Here is a 21632-nt window from a genome sequence, read left to right as displayed (position 1 = left end):
TCAGGATTTTGAGTTTATGAGTTTTGAATTCTAGAAAATGCAGTTTAGTAGTTCTGGATATATTACTTATACATATTCAGTGAATTTTTTAACCACAAATACAGGGTCTGCACCAAAGCTAATGAGTTCCGAACCCCTAAGTAGAATTCTTGCTCTGCCTTGATATAACACCAAAAAAATAGTGAGAAACTGCAAGTTGTAGGTTAGTTTTTCACCCCAGGTACAGTACACGCATTGAGGCCCGACTAAATGTGTATTCATGCTTCTGGAGCTTGTGCAAATTATTCATGAACTCTTCAATATAACCACTCATGAATCCAGGCCTTGTTGGTGTCTCTTTCCACTTGACATGATCTTTCTTGATCAATTCACCTAATTCATTCTCTTCATCCATCACACTTCTTATAGTTTTACACAAATTCTCTTTTGTGAACCATCCATTTTCATCTCTTTCTACTTCAACAGCAACTTTTAACTCGTCCGCCAAAAGCCTAGCGTTCAAGATTTGGTCACCCAAATGTGGTACAAGCACAACTTGACACTCACTCATTAAAGACTCCCACATTGATCCAAACACCCAATAGAAGAGTGACTCAGAATCCCAATTTGTTGCACAAAATCTCCATATACTATTCCCCTGCTTTTAGTCCCCTTTTCAAATCCCTTCGGTAGGGCTTCCTCGATCGTCTTGATACCTAACAGAGGTTTTAATGCGATCAAAAAAGGTATATTTGGTAAAATGAGTTCTTGAAATTGACTCTTCTCCTGAATGCACAGAACAGAACGAACCCTGGCTCGAATTGTTGGAGCCAGTTAGCCCATTTTTTGTCTAGTAGACGATCTTTTGATGGTGATTCAGGTAATACGGGCCCAGTAAGAAGCACCTGTTTGTTATATTGGCTTGACAAATAGTCACATAAAGGCCCTTCTAGTGAAATGTGCCCTTCTTCAGCAGTAGCGCTCCGCAAGCATGAATATCATGCTGTCCTTTATATTTGAGAAAAGACATCATTTGACCCATGAACTTGGCACGAAAACTTAGTTTAGCAACTAAACTTAAGTTGTATTTATTTACCCCCTTAACAACTTTCAAGTTAATTAAATACCCCCGTAACGGCCTGGACCAGATGAGATCTAGGTGTTGTTCACCACTCGCCTGGTGATTGGTCCACGTCATTAAATATATTTTTATTTTTATTTATTTATTTAGTTTTTCTCTTTCTTCTTCATTCTTTCCCTATTTTATTATTTTATTAAAAATGGACCCCATGACCCCTAAACCCCCTTCTCCGTCTAACCCCCAACCCCCGCTCCCTCTCCTTCTTCCCCCAAATCGCTACTGCTACCTTCTTCTTTCTTCAACAACTTCTTTCTTCTTCTTTTTTTAATTTTTCTCCTTGAATTTGAAACCTGAATTCTTCAACAACTCTATCAGCAAGATTCTTTTTTATTAGTTTTCTTCATAATTCATAAAACATTTAGAATCAAATTTATGTTTTGTTGCTGGGTCAATTCGTTGTTATGGTGGTTCGCCGGTGGAAGGAGAACAACGATGGTGGTGGTTAGCCGGTGGAAGTCGTTCTCCTCCTCCTAAACCCCCCACCTCCGCACGCTCCTATCCCTCTCCTTCTTCCCCAATCCCCATTTGGGGAATCCATAAATCAACAACATCAAACTATACCCAACATCATATACTTCTCTCCAAAACGTCATTTTTTTTCACCCATTATTATTATTATTAGCAACTCCATTTCTTCAATAACCATTTTAGAGGCTCTTCCTCAAAATTAAAGAACATCCCATTTGAAGGACAAACTGTGCAATTTCTTCATTTTTGTGTTGTTGCTGCTGCCCCCATCCCTCCGCCCCACTCACCCCTCCTCTCCCTCTCCTTCTTCCCCATCGTTTCAAGCATACCATAGCAATTCAAGTGAGTTTTTTGCTTTGTGTGCTTTGTAACTGAAGATATGAAGCTTCAAAGGACGAAATTGTAACAAAAAGTGGAGAAATAAGTGATTTAGATAAGTGGGTATTGTTTAAATTGGGAAATTTTCAGAAGTTGGGTTTGAACAACAACAACAACAACATACCCAGCAGTGTATTCTTTCTTAGTGGTAATAAAGTAAAGGTGAAGGAATTGCAAATGGCATTAAAATCAGTACTCGATTCTTCAGTTATTAGGGCAGAGTTCATTAGTTTCCCCTCTTATATTTGTTATTCAATAGCATTAACGTTAACTTATTTTGTTCTTCAATGGTATTAACGTTAACTTATTGTATCTGATCTCTTCAATTTATCTAGAAAAAGAAAGGAAAAAAAATTAAAAAAAGAAGAAGAAAGAAGATGAGGATAGAGAGCAGATACAACGAGAGGATGGGGAAGAAGGAGATGGAGGGCGGGTTTGGGGGAGAGGGGGGGGGGGGGGGGGGTTGGAAAAAGGAGAAAGGGAAAAGAATAAGAAAGAAAAGGAAAAAGTTAATTTAAAATGGAAAATAAAATATTAAGAAAATCTTAATATATCATCCAATTAGAAGATGACATATCTACAGTTGGGACCACTTTTAGTGTTATTTTTTTCCTCCCACGCGCTTTTAAGAAATTGGGTACACTTTCTTTCCACGTGATCCGCTAAAGGGGTATTTAATTAACTTGAAAGTTGTTAAGGGGGGTAAATAACTACAACTTAAGTTTAGTTGCTAAACTAAGTTTTCGTGTCAAGTTCAGGAGTCAAATGATGTCTTTTCTCTTTATATTTCAAGAATATGGCAATGGGGTCACCTTTTATGAACTTGTCACAACTTCATTGAAGCGACATAATGTTATACTCCATCCGTTCCAAAAAAATTGTCTTAGTTTAACTTGACACAGAGTTTAAGAAATGAAAGAAAACTTTTGAAATGTGTGGTCCAAAACAAGTCTTAGATATTTGTGTGACTGTAAATCATCTCATAAAGTTAAATTGTTTCTAAATATAGAAATGTACCAATCTTTTTGGGACAGACTAAAAAAGAAAGGAAGATAATCTTTTTGGGACGGAGGGAGTATCAATTAGGACATGTTGTAGAGAGCTAGAAGAAACTTTTTTTTTTTTTTTTTTATGTAACTACTAGTCAACTTATCCGCGCTTCACGAGGTCATAAATAAAAATATAATTTTATAATAGTAACCTTATAATACAACTCTTGTTGTATATTTAATCTAAATGTTAAATATTTTTGAATTTATAATTCTGAAATACTGTTAAGAATAAATAAAACGTAATTTCTTGCAAAAGATTGACCAAGAAGCTACATTGTAAAACTTATTTTTCCAAAAACCTAAATTTTTAAATCAAACCATCACAAAGATTTTTGTTTTAGAAAAAGAGGTAAACATAAAAAGAATAACCACGATGGCATCACAATAAAAAGATTAAAAATAGATTCTAACTGCTTTACCCACGCAAAGAAAAAGAAAACAAAAATTTAAAAGAATAAATCAAAACAAATAGATTGTTTGTGCAAAATGAATAGCACTTTTTACTTAGACTTAGACTAAATAACCAATATAGCAAGTACATGCAATATATATAAAAAAAAAATGCAACTTAAACGTCTCATGCACCATTGACTTTTTTTTTTTTTTTTTTGCGCGGAGTACCCTTCTTTTGGGCTGGTCTTTATATTTTGCCCCTCATTTATGCCTTCTTTAATTTTTGCCCCTGCCGCCTGTTTATTGAAATGTTTTTGATGAAATTACCCTTACCCCATTAAAACCCTTTCTATTTCGTCATTTGCCCTTTTCTTTTCTTTTTTTGCTTCTTCGTTCCTCCTCTGTTTTGTGTCTGTCTTATCTGTTCTAAAATTTAGGTACGAATTTGGATCTTTTGCTCGTTTCAATATTTGTTTTTATGTTAAATTATTGTTTGTTGAATTGATATCTTTGTCTTCGTCGTTTTTTATATTTAATTGATCCTTTTTGATTTAAAATTATAGTGTTTTGTTAAAGCGTCTGTATGATTTTTTGAACTTTAGTTTCGTTCCCCATGTATATATTTTGGTTTTTTGAATGTCGTAATATGTTTTAGTTGATTTTGATATGCGTTTTGGTTTTCTTTTTGTTGAATCTTTGAAGTTTTGCCTGTGAACAGTTGTTCTATGTTGTTGCTGTTGTTTTTGTTTAATAATCTGGTTTTTGTGAAGAATGTGTTTGTGCGAGGCGGCATATGCCTGTTCCGGTAGAATTTTTGTTTTTTGAAACTGTATTTATGCCTATTCCGGCATAATTTCGTGATTTAAGTTAGTTTGTATGTGTTTTGATTTTTTGGTGTTTTTTTTTGTTAATAATGTTGGTTTTTATGAAAGTTTATATGTTTTCCTGATTATAAACTTTAGTTTAAGATTTTTGGTGTTTTTTTTGTTTAGTAACCTGTGTTTTCATGAAGACTGTGTTTGTCTGAAGCAACATATGCCGGGTCCGGCAGAGTTCTTGGTTTTTGAAACTGAAATTATGCCGGTTCCAGCATAAAGTTATGCCTGTTCCGGCATAACTTCATGAATTAAGTTAATTTATGTGTGTCTTGGTTTTTTGGTGTTGTCTTGTTAATAATTTTGGTTTTTATGCAATCTTATGTGTTTTTGGTGTTGTTTTGTTAATAATGTTTTGTTTTGGTTATGAAAAATGAAAGTTTGCTTCTCACGGCATACTTTGTAATTTTGTAAACTGAAGTTTTTCCCCTTCCGACAGACTTTTCTAGTTCTTAACACTTGTATACCTGATGTTTTGCTTATGAAAATGAAAGTTTGCCTCTAACAGCATACTTTGTTCTTTTGTAAAGTGAACTTCTGCCTCCTCCGGCAGACTTGTCTAATTCTTAACACTTGTGTACTTTTTTATTTTGCGTATGAAAATGAAAGTTGCCTCTAACAGCATACTTTGTTCTTTTGTAAAGTGAACTTCTGCCTCCTCCGGCAGACTTGTCTAATTCTTAACACTTGTGTACTTTTTTATTTTGCTTATGAAAATGAAAGTTGCCTCTAACAGCATACTTTGTTCTTTTGTAAAGTGAACTTCTGCCTCCTCCGACATACTTTTCTAGTTCTTAACACTTGTATACTTGATGTTTTGCTTATGAAAATGAAAGTTGCCTCTAACAGCATACTTTGTTCTTTTGTAAAGTGAACTTCTGCCTCCTCTGGCATACTTTTCTAGTTCTTAACACTTGTATACCTGATGTTTTGCTTATGAAAATGAAAGTTTGCCTCTAACAGCATACTTTGTTCTTTTGTAAAGTGAACTTCTGCCTCCTCCGGCAGACTTGTCTAATTCTTAACACTTGTGTACTTTTTTATATTGCTTATGAAAATGAAAGTTGCCTCTAACAGCATACTTTGTTCTTTTGTAAAGTAAACTTCTGCCTCCTCGGGCATACTTTTCTAGTTCTTAACACTTGTATACTTGATGTTTTGCTTATGAAAATGAAAGTTTGACTCTAACGGCATACTCTGTTCTTTTACAAGGCGAACTTCTGCCTCCTCCGGCATATTTGTTCAGAACTTTGCCTGATTATTTTTTGTCAACTGAAGTTACTGTAATTTCTAGTCTAAGTCATTGAGCATTGTATACTAATCAAATGGAACGTATAAACTAATCAAAATTAGAACAAAGCAATAAATTTGATCAATTCTATGTTGTTGAGTAAAATTATGATTCGCAATGTTGAATCTCAACTGAATATCAGTTGTTTAGTTCATAGAAGATGATTTGTTGTTATTTTCAAATATTAACAAATCTAAACTTAATAAAGCATCAAATTGAGTTGAATTACGTTCAATTGAAACGCTATATATTATGTATTTACCTTTTCCGATGTTGTAGCAGCAAAATCAATGGAGATTTCTCCGGTGAAATGTTGGAACGATGGAACGATTGAAAGGTTTGTTGTTGGAATGATGAATAGGTTTAATTGGATGTTTGGAATTTGTTACAGACTTTCAGGTTATTATATGTTATGGGTAGGGGTAGTAACGTCTTTTTTTTCTTATTATCTTTTAGCTCAGAAGGGCAAATATTAAAGACCACGCATTACAGGGGCAAAAATTAAAGACCAGCGCATTTGAAGGGCATTCGCGCCAATTGCCCCACTATTGATGGTAGTTGGACCATGAATTTAATTGCTGGACATGAAATTCCAAAATTTAAAACAAAAAAATATGTAGGAAAAGAGAAACACATAACATATCTAAGTGAGTTCTTTAAAAACTTTCAAATGCACTACAGCATATGAACAATATTATTAATTTTCTTTAAGCGAGTTTTGTGGGGACCTGCTGAAAAACATAAATATTCATATCAGAATATCAGATAATAAAATGCATAAGGTAATTTAAGAGATTCCAAAAGAAGAAGTCAGAGGAAAAGAGCGTTGCTTGACAAAAGGATAAAAAATTCACGAAATTGGAGTGACATTCGTCTCTATCTCTCTCAGGAACACAAAAAACTCTTCACCGGTCTTCGTATTGGACAATAGCAGTAGATCATATTGCATAGTAGTATAGATTTTTATAACAACCACAACAAACATAGCATATAATCATCTGATTAATAATAATTGTATTTAAACACATTTCAGACATTCAACGGACAAATGTAATTTTTATCTAAGCATTGGACAAGAACAACATAATCAAATACCATTAAAAATAGGAAAAGTGAGAGAGGGAAACCAAGGTCTAGTGCAGGCAGTGTTTTAAGAGGCGGGGCGCGAGATGAGGCGTTTTATGCAGCACGGGGCGAGCTGTAAGCCTCGAGACACGGGGCGTAAGTCCCATGGATCTATGCGGCATATGTCTCGTGTATCTTTAATTTTATAATTTTATTACTAAAAAATAATCAAAAGTAATATTTTCATTCAAATTATGCAAATAAATTCAAATAAATCCTCAATAATATAAAAATAATTATTATAATTATATTTGAGAAAGGTAACAACAACAAAAATGATAATAGCCTAGATAATTTTTAAAGTGAAATCATCATTCATTTCGTCATCATTCTCTAGATCTATTTGTCCGTCCCACCCTTAACTAATATTTACACTGACTTTTATTTATATATCAAAGAAGAAGAAGAAGGGCAAAAGTGTAAGAGCAGTGACAAAAAATGGATAAAATTGTTTCATGAACATAGTGCGATGAAATCTCCATCATATCAATTGCAAACATAATCATCTAAAAATAATTTTTATGACAGTGTTATTTTCTATGAGAGTTGCTTGCTTTATGTATATATTTTAGGAAGAATTGCCACTACATTAAAACATGATAACATAAATTATAAAAATCCTTATACTAATAATAAAATGCAAAATGCTTTTAAAACAATAAAAATCAAATTTAACGTTGGGGCGAACGCCTTTACGCCCGGGGCTTGCGCTTTTGCACCCGGGACTTACGCCCCAAATTCAAGGGCGTATGCCCTATTGACACCCAAGTCAAGCTTCTTGAATTTCAAACAGAGTGAAATACGTATTCATAAAGGAAAAATACTTTCTAAACTAGTTTTTGGAGTTGTTTTGCCGTTTCATTTGGCAAAGTATCCTAATATATAATGTATACATTTTACGTAAATTTCAAGTATTAATTATGTTCAAAATAAGTGTTTAATTTAGTATTTTTTTAATTTAAAATTTCCAAATTAAAAGTCATTTACGACTTAATAATTACTATAATTAGCATATTTTCTCAGATAAATATTTTATTCTGTTAAGTTAAGAAGTTTGATTAATTAATTGAAAAGCAATTCATTCCCAAATGGGTTTGATTGACTATTTCTACAGAGAAGTATCAAGCGCTACTTTCTAAAAGCAACTTTGGCCACCTTTTTAATTGGAATTTTTACGCGTTATAACTACTTCTAATACATAATTAGTGGTAATAACTACCTTTTATTTTAATTACTGATAACAACTAAATACTTTTCTAATTTAACTATTATAGCTACACAGTAACTTTCAATTAACATTTCACAAATACACCTAAAAATTAGCACCCCAATCCCATATCCCCTTTTAATAGCAACAATATTAATCACTTAATACACATTATCATTCTCTCTCCTTTTTCATAAATTCTTACCTTTTTAAAAAGGGAAGAATCTGTGAATGCCCAGTTAAATAGTCGTCTTCTTCCTCTCTTCACCCTTCTGCAAAAATTTCACTTCCATTCTCACCAATTAAGAATATTCGTTGTATTCTTTATTATTATTTTTTTTCAAAAAAAAAAAAAAGCCTTAGAATAGTCTTCTTTCTTCTTTTAAAGTTCCAGTATATCAGTCGTCACCTCAGATTCTATTGCCTTGTGAATTATTAAAAATTACAATAATTCGATTTTCCATTTTGGGATATTGCAATCCGAAACGGTATTTTCAGTACGGTTATTTCGATTCAAGGCATATGTGGTCAAAGTGGGCCTCTTTCACGTCCTATCCCATCTCCTGTGTTTCGTGAAATTTTCGCTATTTGTGTTATTATTCTTCCACAAAATCAACTTGGTGGAAGTGATTGTTTTTGCTCCAGGCCGTGGTGGTGGTTATGGCTGCGCACACGAGAGAAGGGGAGAGAGAAAGTTTTTTAGGGTTTTGAGAAGATGAAAAATATATGTATTTGCGTATGTTCTATGATATAACTACCAATTGTTATGGTTGGTAGTGTATTTTTGTTTTTTCTATATATTTGTGTATTTTGTTCAAATTAATTCCATCAGTTCATCTAGTTTCAAATACACGGGTGACGCAAATACATGGTAAGTTTTCTATATATTTATGTATTTTGTTCAAATTAATCCCATCAAAATACATGGGTGATGCAAATTGTTACTCACACAAATACTTGAGATTTCATATAAAATACATGGGGTTTGATTGGAAACTTCAAATACATTAGTTATGCTATCAAATACATGGGTAAATAAAAAACGAAATCAATATTGAAAACTTCAAATACATTACCACTAAATACATGGGTGATGCAAATTGTTACTCACACAAATACATGATATTTAATATAAAATACATGGAGTTTGATTGGAAACTTCAAATACATTAGTTATGCTATCAAATACATGGGTAAATAAAAAACGAAATCAATATTGAAAACTTCAAATACATTGGCTGTTGAATGTTTTCAAATTTTGAATTTTTGATTTTTTACGTTTGAATGTTGAAGATTGGATGAAGGAATAGAAAACGGTTATGGAAAAGAAATCTAAAATCTGATTTTGTTAAAGAGTATGGTAAAAAATACTGATTAATAACTAATTAAATGATCCCATCGTTATGGCCTAAAATCAAGGGATATGTTTTCTTTTTTACTGTGTTTCTATGAATTTACACGCATCAAATATATCCGAAAAATCTTAATTTAAGAAAACATAACTACAAATGATAATATTTAAAAGGATAGCTATAAAGGATAAGAAACTATCATAAGGTAGTCATTTGAGTAATTTTACCTTTTTAATTCTCATATTCGCTCCTTAACTCTACAAACTCGGTCCAAATTTCACTAACATTGACCCAGCCCAATCTCTCATTTTAATGTCCTTCCCTAACCCTCTTTGCCCTGACATTTACACAAAACAAACGTAACCCAAAATCCCTTTCAACTTTGAAGTCTCCAGCTTGGCCCAGCTCAAAAAAAGGCAAGATTCCAATCCCTTTTTGCCATTCAAGACCTTGCCCGCCCATTTTGGGCAATGCTTTCAATGCTCTTGTATTCTTCTCAGCTAAGTAAACTCGTCTCATCTTCTTTTTTTCATTTTTTCTTTTGGTTTGGGGTACAAAGATCACTGATGGTCTTTATCCGGATTTCAAATGAAAATTATTCAAGTCCGAATCTCAACATTGCATTGTTGATGGTAGTTGGACCATTAATTTAATTGCTGGACATGAAATCACAAAATTTAAAACAAAAAAGGATGTAGGAAAAGAGAAACACATAATTGTATTTAAACACATTCATACTTTCACCGGACAAATGTAATTTCTATCTAAGCATTGGAGAAGAACAACATAATCAAATACTATGAAAGTTGGAAAAGTGAGAAAGGGAAACCAAGGTCTAGTGCAGGAAGTGTTTTAAGAGGCGGAGGCGCGAGACGATATGTTTTACGCAGCACGGGGCGAGGTGTAAGCCTCGAGACACGGGGAATAAGTCCCATGGATCTACGGAGCGTATGTCTCGTGTATCTTCAATTTTATAATTTTAACTAAAAAATAAGCAAAACTACTATTTTCACTATTTTCATTCAAATTCTGCAAATAAATTCAAATAAATTACCAATAATATAAAAATAATTATTATAATTATTATTTGAGAAAGGTAACAAAAAAAAAATGATAATAGCCTAGATAATCTTTAAAGTGAAATCTTCATTCACTTCGTCATCATTCTCCAGATCTATTGGTCCTTTTCACCCTTTAATATTTGCACTGACTTTTATTTATATATTCAAAGAAGAAGAAGGGCAAAAAGTGTAAGAGCAATGGCAAAAAATGGATAGAGTTGCTTCATGAACATAGTGCTATGAAATCTCCATCATATCAATTTCAGACATAATCATCTAAAAAAACTTTTTATGCCAATGTTATTTTCTATGAGAGTTGATTTCTTTATGTATATATTTTGGGAAGAATCACCACAAAATTAAAACATATAACATAAATTATAAAAATCATTATACCAATAATAAAATGAAAAAATATCTTTAAAAAAATAAAAATCAAATTTAATGCCGGGGCGTACACCTTTACGCCCGGGGCTTACGCTTTTTCATCCGGGACTTATGCCGGCATACGTCCTATTGACACCCAATTTTGGCCCTCTACATTTCAAATTAACTAGTCAAGCTTCTTGAATTTCAAACAGAGTGAAATACGTATTCATAAAGGAAAAAATACTTTCTAAACTAGTTTTTGGAGTTGTTTTGCCATTTCATTTTGTAAAATATCCTAATATATAATGTATACATTTTACGTAAATTTCAAGTATTAATTATGTTCAAAATAAGTGTTTAACTTAGTATTTTTTATTTAAAATTGCCAAATTAAAAGTCATTTACGATTTAATTACTATAATTAGCGTATTTTCACAGATGAATATTTTACTCTATTAAGTTAAGAAGTTTGATTAATTAATTGAAAAGCAATTCATTCCCAAATGGGTTTAATTGGCTATTTCTACAAAGAAGCATAAAGGGCTACTTTCTAAAGCCAACTTTGGCCACCTTTTTAATTATCATATTAGCTCCCTAACTCTACAAACTCAGTCCAAATTTCACTAACATTCACCCAGCCCAATCTCTCATTTTAATGTCCTTCCCTAAACCTCTTTGCCCTGACATTTACACAAAACAAACGTAACCCATTCCTTTCAACTTTGAAGCCTCCAGCATGGCCCAGCTCCAATCCCTTTTTGCCACTCAATACCTTGCCCGCCCATTTTGGGCAAAGCTTTCAATGCTCTTGTATTCTTCTCAGCTAATCAAACGGTAAACTCGTGAAACCTAGAATGCTTATAAGCTGTAAAATCATAAGTTGGGGTTGATCAACTTATAACTTATTTTGATTTATAAGCACTTTTGGTGTTTATCGAACACTTAAATAAATCATAAAATATATGCTAATTTGATCGACTTATAAGCTTAACCAAACACCATCATTATAAGAAAAATTTGGTAGGTGATAGAGCTCTAATTTTGGTTGCAAAAACTTCACATCTGTTGTTACTTCAACACAATAGATATATGCTATGTATTCATATATACGTTTCTTACTTAACCATAATTTTAATCAATATAAATTATCACCTCAGTAAATCACTTAATTAACACAATAAATAATACGGGTATGGTTAGCAATGTCTTTGATTAGTTATGTCGAAGTTTTCCTCTCAGGCCTCAGCAACACAGTTAAACACTCCACAAAAGAGAAAATGACAAAACCAGTCCTCTATGTATGGAGGTAGGTGTAAGATGATCCCTTGAATATAGGGAAAATATCACTGCATATCACTTTAGGTAAATTAATTACCCGTTGTAGCCAATTTTGTTTTACATGCTTTAGCCAGTTTTTCTTAGTTTGGTGCCACTGTTGGATTTCTATGTTCGAATTTTATGTTTTTGCTTTTGGTTATTATTAATAAATATCCCACGAAATTTCTTAGTGGTTGCTACAAAAAATGTTTAAAATGTGTATAAACATTTTTATACATTATTATACACTTTTATACGGTGTAGAAATGTGTATAAACACCGCTTATACATTATGTATAAACTCCTTTTATGTATAAACACCTCTTGTATGAGTTTGTATAATATTGTATACTAGTTGAAAGTGTTATACACCTCTTGTATAAATTTGTATAATCATGTATATCCAGTGTAAAAGTGTGTAAGAACACCTCTTATACATTATTCTACACTTTTATACATTGTCTACTCCAGGTGTATAAATTTGTATATTGTTGTATAAAGTTGAATATTCAAGTTGGGCCATAAAATATTGGGCTGTAGGTTTGCAATTTAAAATATGGGCTAGGAATATGTAATTTTGACCCATAAATTGTGTATAAGTGAAATTTTCCCTTGAATATACTTATCAACAGTTAGTAGTTTTTTATGTTTGTCAAAATGATCCTTTTTTATTTTATCAAATATTTAATATCCTTTTTTATTTTATCAAATATTTAATATGCTTTGATTGCTAGATTTTACCGAACCGTTTTTTTTTTTAGCATGAACTCATATTTGGAGGTGCAGTTTTTGAAGTTTCTATTATTTTTGGCCTATTTCTAAAATTTGACGAGACTTTTCTAGTAATTCTTATTTTTTTTCACAGTTCACATAAAAAAGAACAATCAGAGTTTGCTAAATGTTTGACGGCAACAAAAAATGCTCACATTTAACAAACTTAGAAGACCAAAACTACTCAAAAATATAGTTGAGGAACCATTTCAACTTACCCGCAATCATAGAGTACCATTGTAGTCATTTTTCCTCCACAAAACATCAAAAAATGCATCAATAAATAGAGATCAAATCCACTGCCTTAGCAGCAAATTTAAGATTCAGATTCAAGAGAAAACAAATGTCAGAAAACAAAAACAAAAACAAAAAGTTACACATAACAATGTTCCCATGGTTTGCACTTGGTCACATAAGCCCATTTCTCCATCTTTCAAATGAACTAGCTAAAAGAGGTCATCAAATCTCATTTTTATGTCCCAAAAAAGCTCAAATCCAAGTAGAAAACATCAATTTTCATCCAGATCTCATCACATTTCATTCTCTTAAAATTCCTCATGTTGATGGGCTTCCATTAGGCACAGAAACAGCTTCAGATGTGCCCATTTTCCTAACATGTCACCTTGCCACGGCCTTAGACCAAATGCGCGATCAAATCAAAATCTTACTCGCAAATTTAAAACCGGACATTGTGTTCTACGATTTCGCGTATTGGGTACCGGATATTGCCTCTGAAATCGGGTTCAAGACCGTATGTTACAACGTCGTATGTGCAGCATCCATCGCGATCGCGTTAGTCCCCGCGAGAAAATCATGTACTGTTGAAGAAATGATGAAGCCGCCAAAAGGGTACCCTCCGTCACAAGTAGTGCTCCGCAAACACGAAGCACGTGGAATTTTCTCTGTATTTCAAGAATACGGTAGTGGTGTAACGTTTTTTGACCGTGTCACAACAGCATTGGCGCGATGTGATGCTATATCAATTCGGACATGTAGGGAACTTGAAGGGCCTTTTTGTGACTATTTGTCTAGCCAATATAACAAGCCCGTGTTTCTACCCGGGCCTATACTGCCCGAACCATCATCACGAGATCGTCTAGATGAAAAATGGGCTAATTGGCTCCAACAGTTCAGGCCAGGGTCCGTCCTGTTCTGTGCTTTGGGGAGCCAATTAGTTCTTGAAAAGGGTCAGTTTCAAGAACTCGTTTTAGGAATTGAGTCAACAAATTTACCTTTTTTGATCGCGGTAAAACCTCCATTAGGTGTCAAGACAGTCGAGGAAGCCCTGCCGGAGGGATTTGAAGAGAGGACTAAAGGAAAAGGAATAGTATATGGAGATTTTGTGCCACAAATTGGGATTTTGAATCACTCTTCAATTGGGTGTTTTGTGAGCCATTGTGGGTTTGGGTCAATGTGGGAGTCTTTAATGAATGAGTGTCAAGTTGTGCTTGTACCACATTTGGGTGACCAAATCTTGAACACTAGGCTTTTGGCCAATGAGTTAAAAGTTGCTGTTGAAGTAGAAAGAGATGAAAATGGATGGTTCACAAAAGAGAATTTGTGTAAAACTATAAGAAGTGTGATGGATAAAGGGAGTGAATTAGGTGAATTGATCAAGAAAAATCATGTCGAGTGGAAGGAGACACTAACAAGGCCTGGATTCATGAGTGGTTATATTGAAGAGTTCATGAATAATTTGCACAAGCTCTAGAAGTTTTTAAACTATTTGTTGGGTGTTGTATATTGAGGGCAGAGCTATAAGTCTACTTACGGGTTCAACAAAATTCAATACCTATGGCTCAGATCCTGTATTATTGTTAAATAATCTTGAACACTAGGCTCCGCCTGTGTTATGTATCCTTTGCTAGTGTGTTATTCATGCTTCGAGTATTGTATTGTATGATGTGTGTATGTCGCAATATAATTAATATTATGATCGCTTTTCTGTTAGCTAGTTATAAACTTTGTCTTTAACTTGATAAAGTTTAGGTTCTATGTTAAAAAAAGGCGAAATCTATTCATACGACTGACCTTTCTATTCATCATCATACTGCAAAGTCCAATATATTTCAGAATGATTTGCGTAATTAAAATTTTCCATCTTTTTTCATCGGCTAAAATTTTGGTGAACAGAATTATTCAATACATGTTTCTGGTGGAAAATAACAAATACCTGCTAAAATCAGTTTGAAGTTTGTGTATAAAACACTGCCGTCATAAAATAGTTTGGAATTGGCCCCACCAATCTAAGGTTTAAAAGTGAATATAAGATGAGTTTGCTCTTCTAACTCTATATCTATTTGGGCAGTCTTAATATTATACCATCCAACCTTCAAGCATTTTAGCGAAAAATCACCACAAAAAAATGCTACTATGCTCAAAATCTCTACTTATGACATTCAAATATGGTTTTCTTACTGTACAAAATTAAAATTATAGACCATTCATGCCTTTCTTTGAAAATTTGACCCACCAACATTGCTGATTTCAAAAATGTTGAAACAGCAACCAGAAGACAGAAGGCAAATAAGCTTGTTTGCAACAATTTTTTTGTACGTGGAAAATAAACTGCAACCACAAACAAAATATGAAGAAACAAGAATATTTGGGTAATAAACGGTGCGAGTACAATTATGTTTATCCCTGGATTATTCTCTCCTAAATTTTCTCCGTAATTTGAAGGCCGTTAGCAGCGTATTTCCCGAACGTAGGATGATTTGAACCTTCTTGAGATGTAATTGATTGCCAAGAATGTCGGACAACACTTTGCTATTTTGAGTTGAAAGACAATATTTAATGTCTTGATCTCTTTGTGAATACCCAAGAGTTTATGGAATATTCGAGATGCCTTTCAAGAGAATATGTGTCCCTTTGGCATAAGCTAGAGTTTAGGATAGAGTAGCTGATGTTCGACCAAAAATACATATATTTACTCATTGTTTGCCTCACATTTTAATACTTTTAATCATCATTTGTCTATTAATTATATGACTTTGTGCTTAATATTATATTTTTATTGAGTAGGAATAAAACGATGTGAAGTTGAAGAAATTTGGAGCAAATATGAATAAATTGTGGAAGAAAAAGGAATGAAAATAACAGAGGAAGGGAGACAAGAAAAGACAAGTCTGCCAAATAAGAGACATCAAAGGAAGAAAGGAATTGAGATTTAAAGTTGAAAAACATATCTGGCAGTAATCAAATTGACAAGCGTCAACTGAGTGTGGACGCGAGGCTTGGCTGAAAGCAACGAAAATTGAAGCGGTACGCAACGCGGCGCATGAAATATTTTCGGACTAAAAGTTCTCCCAATTCTTTTTGAACTCATTTATGAGAAAAGGGTCAAATATACCCCTCTATTTTATTTTATTAGTTAAATATATCTTCCGTTAGTGAAGGTTAATAAAATTATCTCTCTAGCGTCTTCAAACTTCACACTTATACCCCTATTTGGATGGAAATCCTAAATCCTCTCAAATTATCCAATTTTTTTAAAAAAAGTTACACATAACAATGTTCCCATGGTTTGCACTTGGTCACATAAACCCATTTCTCCATCTTTCAAATGAACTAGCTAAAAGGGGTCATCAAATCTCATTTTTATTGCCCAAAAAAGCTCAAATATAAGTAGAAAACACCAATTTTAAACACCAATTTTCATCCAAATCACATCAAATTCCACTCTCTTAAAATTCCTCATGTTGATGGCCTTCCACTAGGCACAGAAACAGCCTCAGAGGTGCCCGTGTTCCTAACAAGTCACCTTGCCACGGCCTTAGACCAAACGCGCGATCAAATCAAAATCTTACTCGCTAATTTAAAACCGGACATTGTGTTTTACGATTTCGCGTATTGGGTATCGGATATTGCCTCTGAAATCGGGTTCAAGATCGTATGTTACAACGCTGTTTCTGCAGCATCTATCGCGATCGCGTTAGTCCCCGTGAGAAAATCATGTATTGTTGAAGAAATGATGAAGCCGCCAAAAGGGTACCCTCCATCAGAAGTAGTGCTCCGCGAACACGAAGCACGTGGACTTTTCACTGTATTTCAAGAATACGGTAGTGGTGCAACGTTTTTTGAACGAGTCACAACATCATTGGCTCGATGTGATGCTATATCTATTCGGACATGTAGGGAACTAGAAGATCCTTTTTGTGACTATTTGTCTAGCCAATACAACAAGCCCGTGTTTCTAACCTGGCCCATACTACCCGAACCATCATCACAAGATCGTCTAGACGAAAAATGGGCTAATTGGCTCCAACAATTCAGGCCAGGGTCCGTCCTGTGTGCTTTCGGGAGCCAATTAGTTCTTGAAAAGGGTCAGTTTCAAGAACTCGTTTCAGGAATTGAGTCAACAAATTTACCCTTTTTGATCGCGGTAAAACCTCCATTAGGTGTCAAGACGGTCGAGGAAGCCCTACCGGAGGGATTTGAAGAGAGGACTAAAGGAAAAGGAATAGTAGATGGAGATTTTGTGCAACAAATTGGGATTTTGAATCACTCTTCAATAGGATGTTTTGTGAGCCATTGTGGGTTTGGGTCAATATGGGAGTCTTTGATGAATGAGTGTCAAGTTGTGCTTGTACCACATTTAGGTGACCAAATCTTGAACACTAGGCTTTTGGCTAATGAGTTAAAAGTTGCTGTTGAAGTAGAAAGAGATGAAAATGGATGGTTCACAAAAGAGAATTTGTGTAAAACTATAAGAAGTGTGATGGATGAAGGGAGTGAATTAGGTGAATTGATCAAGAAAAACCATGTCAAGTGGAAAGACACACTAACAAGGCCTGGATTCATGAGTGGTTATGTTGAAGAGTTCATGAATAATCTGCACAAGCTCTAGAAGTTTTTAAACTAATTGTTGGGTGTTATGTATTGAGGGCAGATGTGATGACCCGCCACATCATCATGCCACCTAGGCGCCACGTGGAACTATTTTTGCCATGTAGAAAGCTTATGTGGATGCTTACATGGAGAGGAGGCTAGCTTATGTGAGAAGGTTCTAGAGAAATATGGAGATTTCTCATGGAAGACCTTAGATATGGAATTGCATGAAAAGTCCTTAGAATAATCTAGTTGTGTAGAGATTTCTAGAATAGGGGCTTATTTGTAAATATGTAGGGACTTGTATAATAATAATTATTTACATACTAGTCCCTAGGTGAGTAGTATAAATAGGAGGGTCATTTATTTGTAAACCATCAAGCAAAATCAATTAAATCTTCTATAATAAAAAGCTTCCTTCTAGCAAATTTCTCTTGTCTTTCTCAATTACTATTCCCTTAGCGATCTTGAGTGTAGTAATCTAGGCTGACTTGGCATAGCAAGATCGTGAGCAAGTTGTGCAAGAACGTGAGCGAGTTGTCAAGTGCCGCACGTGCGCTTAGTTGAAGACTAAAGACGTGACACAGAGCTATAATTCTACTTAGGGGTTCAACAAAATTCAGTACCTGTGGCTCAGACCTGTATTATTGTTAAATAATCTTGAACACTAGGCTCCGCCTGTGTTATGTATCCTTTGCTAGTGTGTTATTCATGCTTCGAGTATTGTATTGTATGATGTGTGTATGTCACAATATAATTAATATTATGATCGCTTTTCTGTTAGCTAGTTATAAACTTTGGCTTTAACTTGATAAAGTTTAGGTTCTATGTTAAAAAAAGGCGAAATCTATTCATACGACTGACCTTTCTATTCATCATCATACTGCAAAGTCCAATATATTTCAGAATGATTTGCGTAATTAAAATTTTCCATCTTTTTTCATCGGCTAAAATTTTGGCGAACAGAACTATTCAATACATGTTTCTGGTGGAAAATGACAAATACCCGCTAAAATCAGTTGAAGTTTGTGTATAAAACTGCCGTCATAAAATAGTTTGGAGTTGGCACAACTAATCTAAGGTTTAAAAGTGAATATAAGATGAGTTTTCTTTTTTGGGAGTCTTAATATTACCTAACCTCCAAGCATTTAAGCGGAAATCACCACAAAAATAGTGTTATTATGCTCAAACTCTCTATATACTTAAGACATTCAAATATAGTTTTCTTACTGTACAAAATTAAAATTATAGACCATTCATGCCTTTCTTTGAAAATTTGACCCACCAACTTTAATGATTTCAAAATTTGTTGAAACGGCAACGGGAAGACAGAAGGCAAATAAGCTTGTTTGCAACAAATTTTTGGTACGTGGGAAATAAACTGCAACCACGAACAAAATATGAAGAAACAAGAATATTTTGGATAAACGGTGCGGCTACAATTATGGTTATCCCTTGATTTTTCTATCCTAAATTTTCTCAGTAATTCAAGGACCGTTAGTAGCGTTTTTTTCGAACGTAAGATGATTTGGACCTTCTTGAGATGTATTTGATCGCCAAGAACGTCGGGCAACACTCTGCTAGTTTGAGTTGAAAGACAATATTTGATGTCTTGATCTCTTTGTGAATACCCATAAGTTTATGGGATATTCAAGATGCCTTTCATTTCAAGGAATATGTGTCCCTTTATATAGGCATAAGCAAGGGTTTAGGGTAGAGTAGCTCTAAGAAACCCTAATTGACCTTAGAGTTTGAGATGGGTTGGACTCGTTTTGTAGAGTCCTATTTTAAATTTGGAAAAATTTTGATGTCTGCAAATGCCGCCATACTTCAAGGCTAGTCGGGGTATAGACTTGCTAACTCAAAGACGAGAATTGAAGTGCGAGTTTCCATCAGTTGCGATTTTTTCGCTCCAGATTTTGCAGATCTAATTTGTGAGAGAAGATATGAAAGGCAGATTTGATCCCACTGGGCGTACCAAGTGTAATAAATAATTTTTCAAAACAAGTTTAGGGTAAACCTGTCAACTGGTCCGGTTGAACTAGTCAAAATCGGTAATCGAACCCGGTGGACCGGTTTACCGGTCGCCGGTCTACCGGGGTTCAATACCGGGCTGGTTTCAAAAATTGTGACCGATTAACCGGACCCGGCCAGTTAAAACCCGTTAACCGATAATTTTTTTTTTAAATTGCTGCACCTACTGGACCGTTGGCCAACGGTTCATTTTGCAAAAATGGCCGTTGGCAATGGCTAAAAACGGTGGCCTCCCTTTGTTCCCCAACCCCCCAAACTTTTTTTTATACACTTTAACCCATCCCCCACCCCTTATATAAACCCCTCTCCATTTTATTTTCATCCACACCAATTCACTCTTCTCTTTCTCTCAATTTCGCTCAATTATAGCTACTTTGCAACAATTAGCCACTTTAAATTTCTTAATTAAATACTATAAAATTTTATTCTAGTTTCAATTTTATATTTTGTAATTAGAAAAAAAAAATTGTTGGTGGAGTTGGTGATTTTGCAACAATCCGAAGTAGCTCCAAAGCTTTGGTGGATTTGCAATTCTAGCTGCCTTCACTTTGGTGGAAATTAGTCTGGCAATTTGGTACCTTCGTTTCAACTCTATCTTAATTTTTCACTATTTAATTTACGCAATTTAATTTGTTGCAATTTATTTTCTTGTGATTTATTTGCGTGTGATTTAAATTATTGTTATTTAATAATGTCTAAGAGAGTGAGACGTGGTGCCGGTAGTAGTGGTAGTGGTAGGGATGAGTTTATGGAGGAAACATTTGTGAACGAAACACCTTATTTAGGTATTAATATTGGTGGAAATAATCCACTTTTAGATCATGAGGTAATGGAACACCATACTGGCACTTTTAATGAAATTGATGATGATGATGAAACACAAGCCCCCGAAAATCCCATAGGAGATACACATCCTTCACAATCACATACACAAGACAAACCGGCAAAATCACGTAAGCCAACCGCTAGAATTTGGAAATTTATGACTAAAGATAAGGAAAAACAATTAGCTGTATGTAATATATGTGGAAAAAAATTTGCTTTCAAGTAACAAACTAGTAAGGATGGTGGAACGGGTTCACTAACGAATTATATGAGAACTAGACATAAGGATGTTTGGGGAGAGCAAACGGGTTCAAATGTGGGGGGTATTCAACAAACAATAGACCCACGAACCGGTAAAAGTTTTAGCTATGACAAGAAAAAAGATCGTATAGAAATAGCTAAAATGGTTGCTTTTTGATGCTCTTCCATTTTCCTTTCCTTCGAGTTTGAGTTTTGTTACTTATATTCAACGTTGTTATAATCCGTTGTTTGAGGGTATTCCTAGAACGGCTAAAAGTACTTGTAGATCGGATATTATTGATTTATATAAAAAATATAGATTTTATTTGCGCCATGTATTTAATTCTTTAAATTGTAGTGTTTCTCATATCGCTGATATTGGTCTTAGTCTTAACAAGTTAGATTTTTTTGCTATTACATGTCATTGGGTTGATGGTAATTGGGTGATGCAAAAAGAATTATAGCTTTTTTTGTATGATGAAGGGAAAGGTCGTTATGACATAAAGTTTTTAGCGGATTCAATGTCAACTATTGATTTTTTTTAACATTTATAGCAAAACACTTTGTATTGCTTTAGATAATGCTTCCAATAATACAAAGGCGGTTAGTCTTTTAAAAAGGGAATTAAACCCTCCGCTAGAAAATATTTTTCATGTGAAATGTAGTTGTCACATTTTAAACTTAATTGTTAGAGATGGTCTCGACTATTTTGAAGATTCTATGCAAGGGTTAGAAATGCGTTTTTTTTTTTTTTTTTTTTTTTTTTTTTGTAATGCTAATAAGCAAAAAATGAGAGATTTTAAGAATTCTTGTTTGCAAAATAACCTTAGACCTAGGAAAATTCAAGTATAAGTTGACAGTAGGTGGAACTACACTTACATTATGTTACAACAAGCATATGATTATAGGATTCCCATACAACAA

At 34.0% G+C, this 21632-nt stretch overlaps 1 protein-coding gene and 2 pseudogenes across 1 annotated transcript; 2 read left to right on the top strand and 1 right to left on the bottom strand.

The window, feature by feature from the left end:
• Positions 1–128: 128 nt before the first annotated feature.
• LOC132627071 (UDP-glycosyltransferase 79B3-like) lies at positions 129–1903 on the bottom strand (annotated as a pseudogene).
• An 11197-nt stretch (positions 1904–13100) lies between these two features.
• Positions 13101–14729, top strand: LOC132643715 (anthocyanidin 3-O-glucoside 2'''-O-xylosyltransferase-like). The gene has a single exon (XM_060360472.1). It carries the CDS (start codon positions 13123–13125, stop codon positions 14488–14490), a length of 1368 nt encoding a protein of 455 aa, XP_060216455.1. The 5' UTR covers positions 13101–13122; the 3' UTR covers positions 14491–14729.
• A 1549-nt stretch (positions 14730–16278) lies between these two features.
• Positions 16279–18342, top strand: LOC132642558 (anthocyanidin 3-O-glucoside 2'''-O-xylosyltransferase-like; annotated as a pseudogene).
• Positions 18343–21632: the final 3290 nt, after the last annotated feature.

This window comes from Lycium barbarum, chromosome 1 (genome assembly GCF_019175385.1).
Source record: "Lycium barbarum isolate Lr01 chromosome 1, ASM1917538v2, whole genome shotgun sequence".
NCBI classification, from domain to species: domain Eukaryota; kingdom Viridiplantae; phylum Streptophyta; class Magnoliopsida; order Solanales; family Solanaceae; genus Lycium; species Lycium barbarum.
The sequence above is the reverse complement of the archived record's forward strand: the minus strand, read 5'-3'. Positions and strand labels throughout refer to the sequence as shown.

What these genes read in the sequence shown, in the direction of transcription:
- LOC132643715 (XM_060360472.1), top strand. Translation starts at nt 13,123, where the DNA reads ATGTCAGAAAACAAAAACAAAAACAAAAAGTTACACATAACAATGTTC.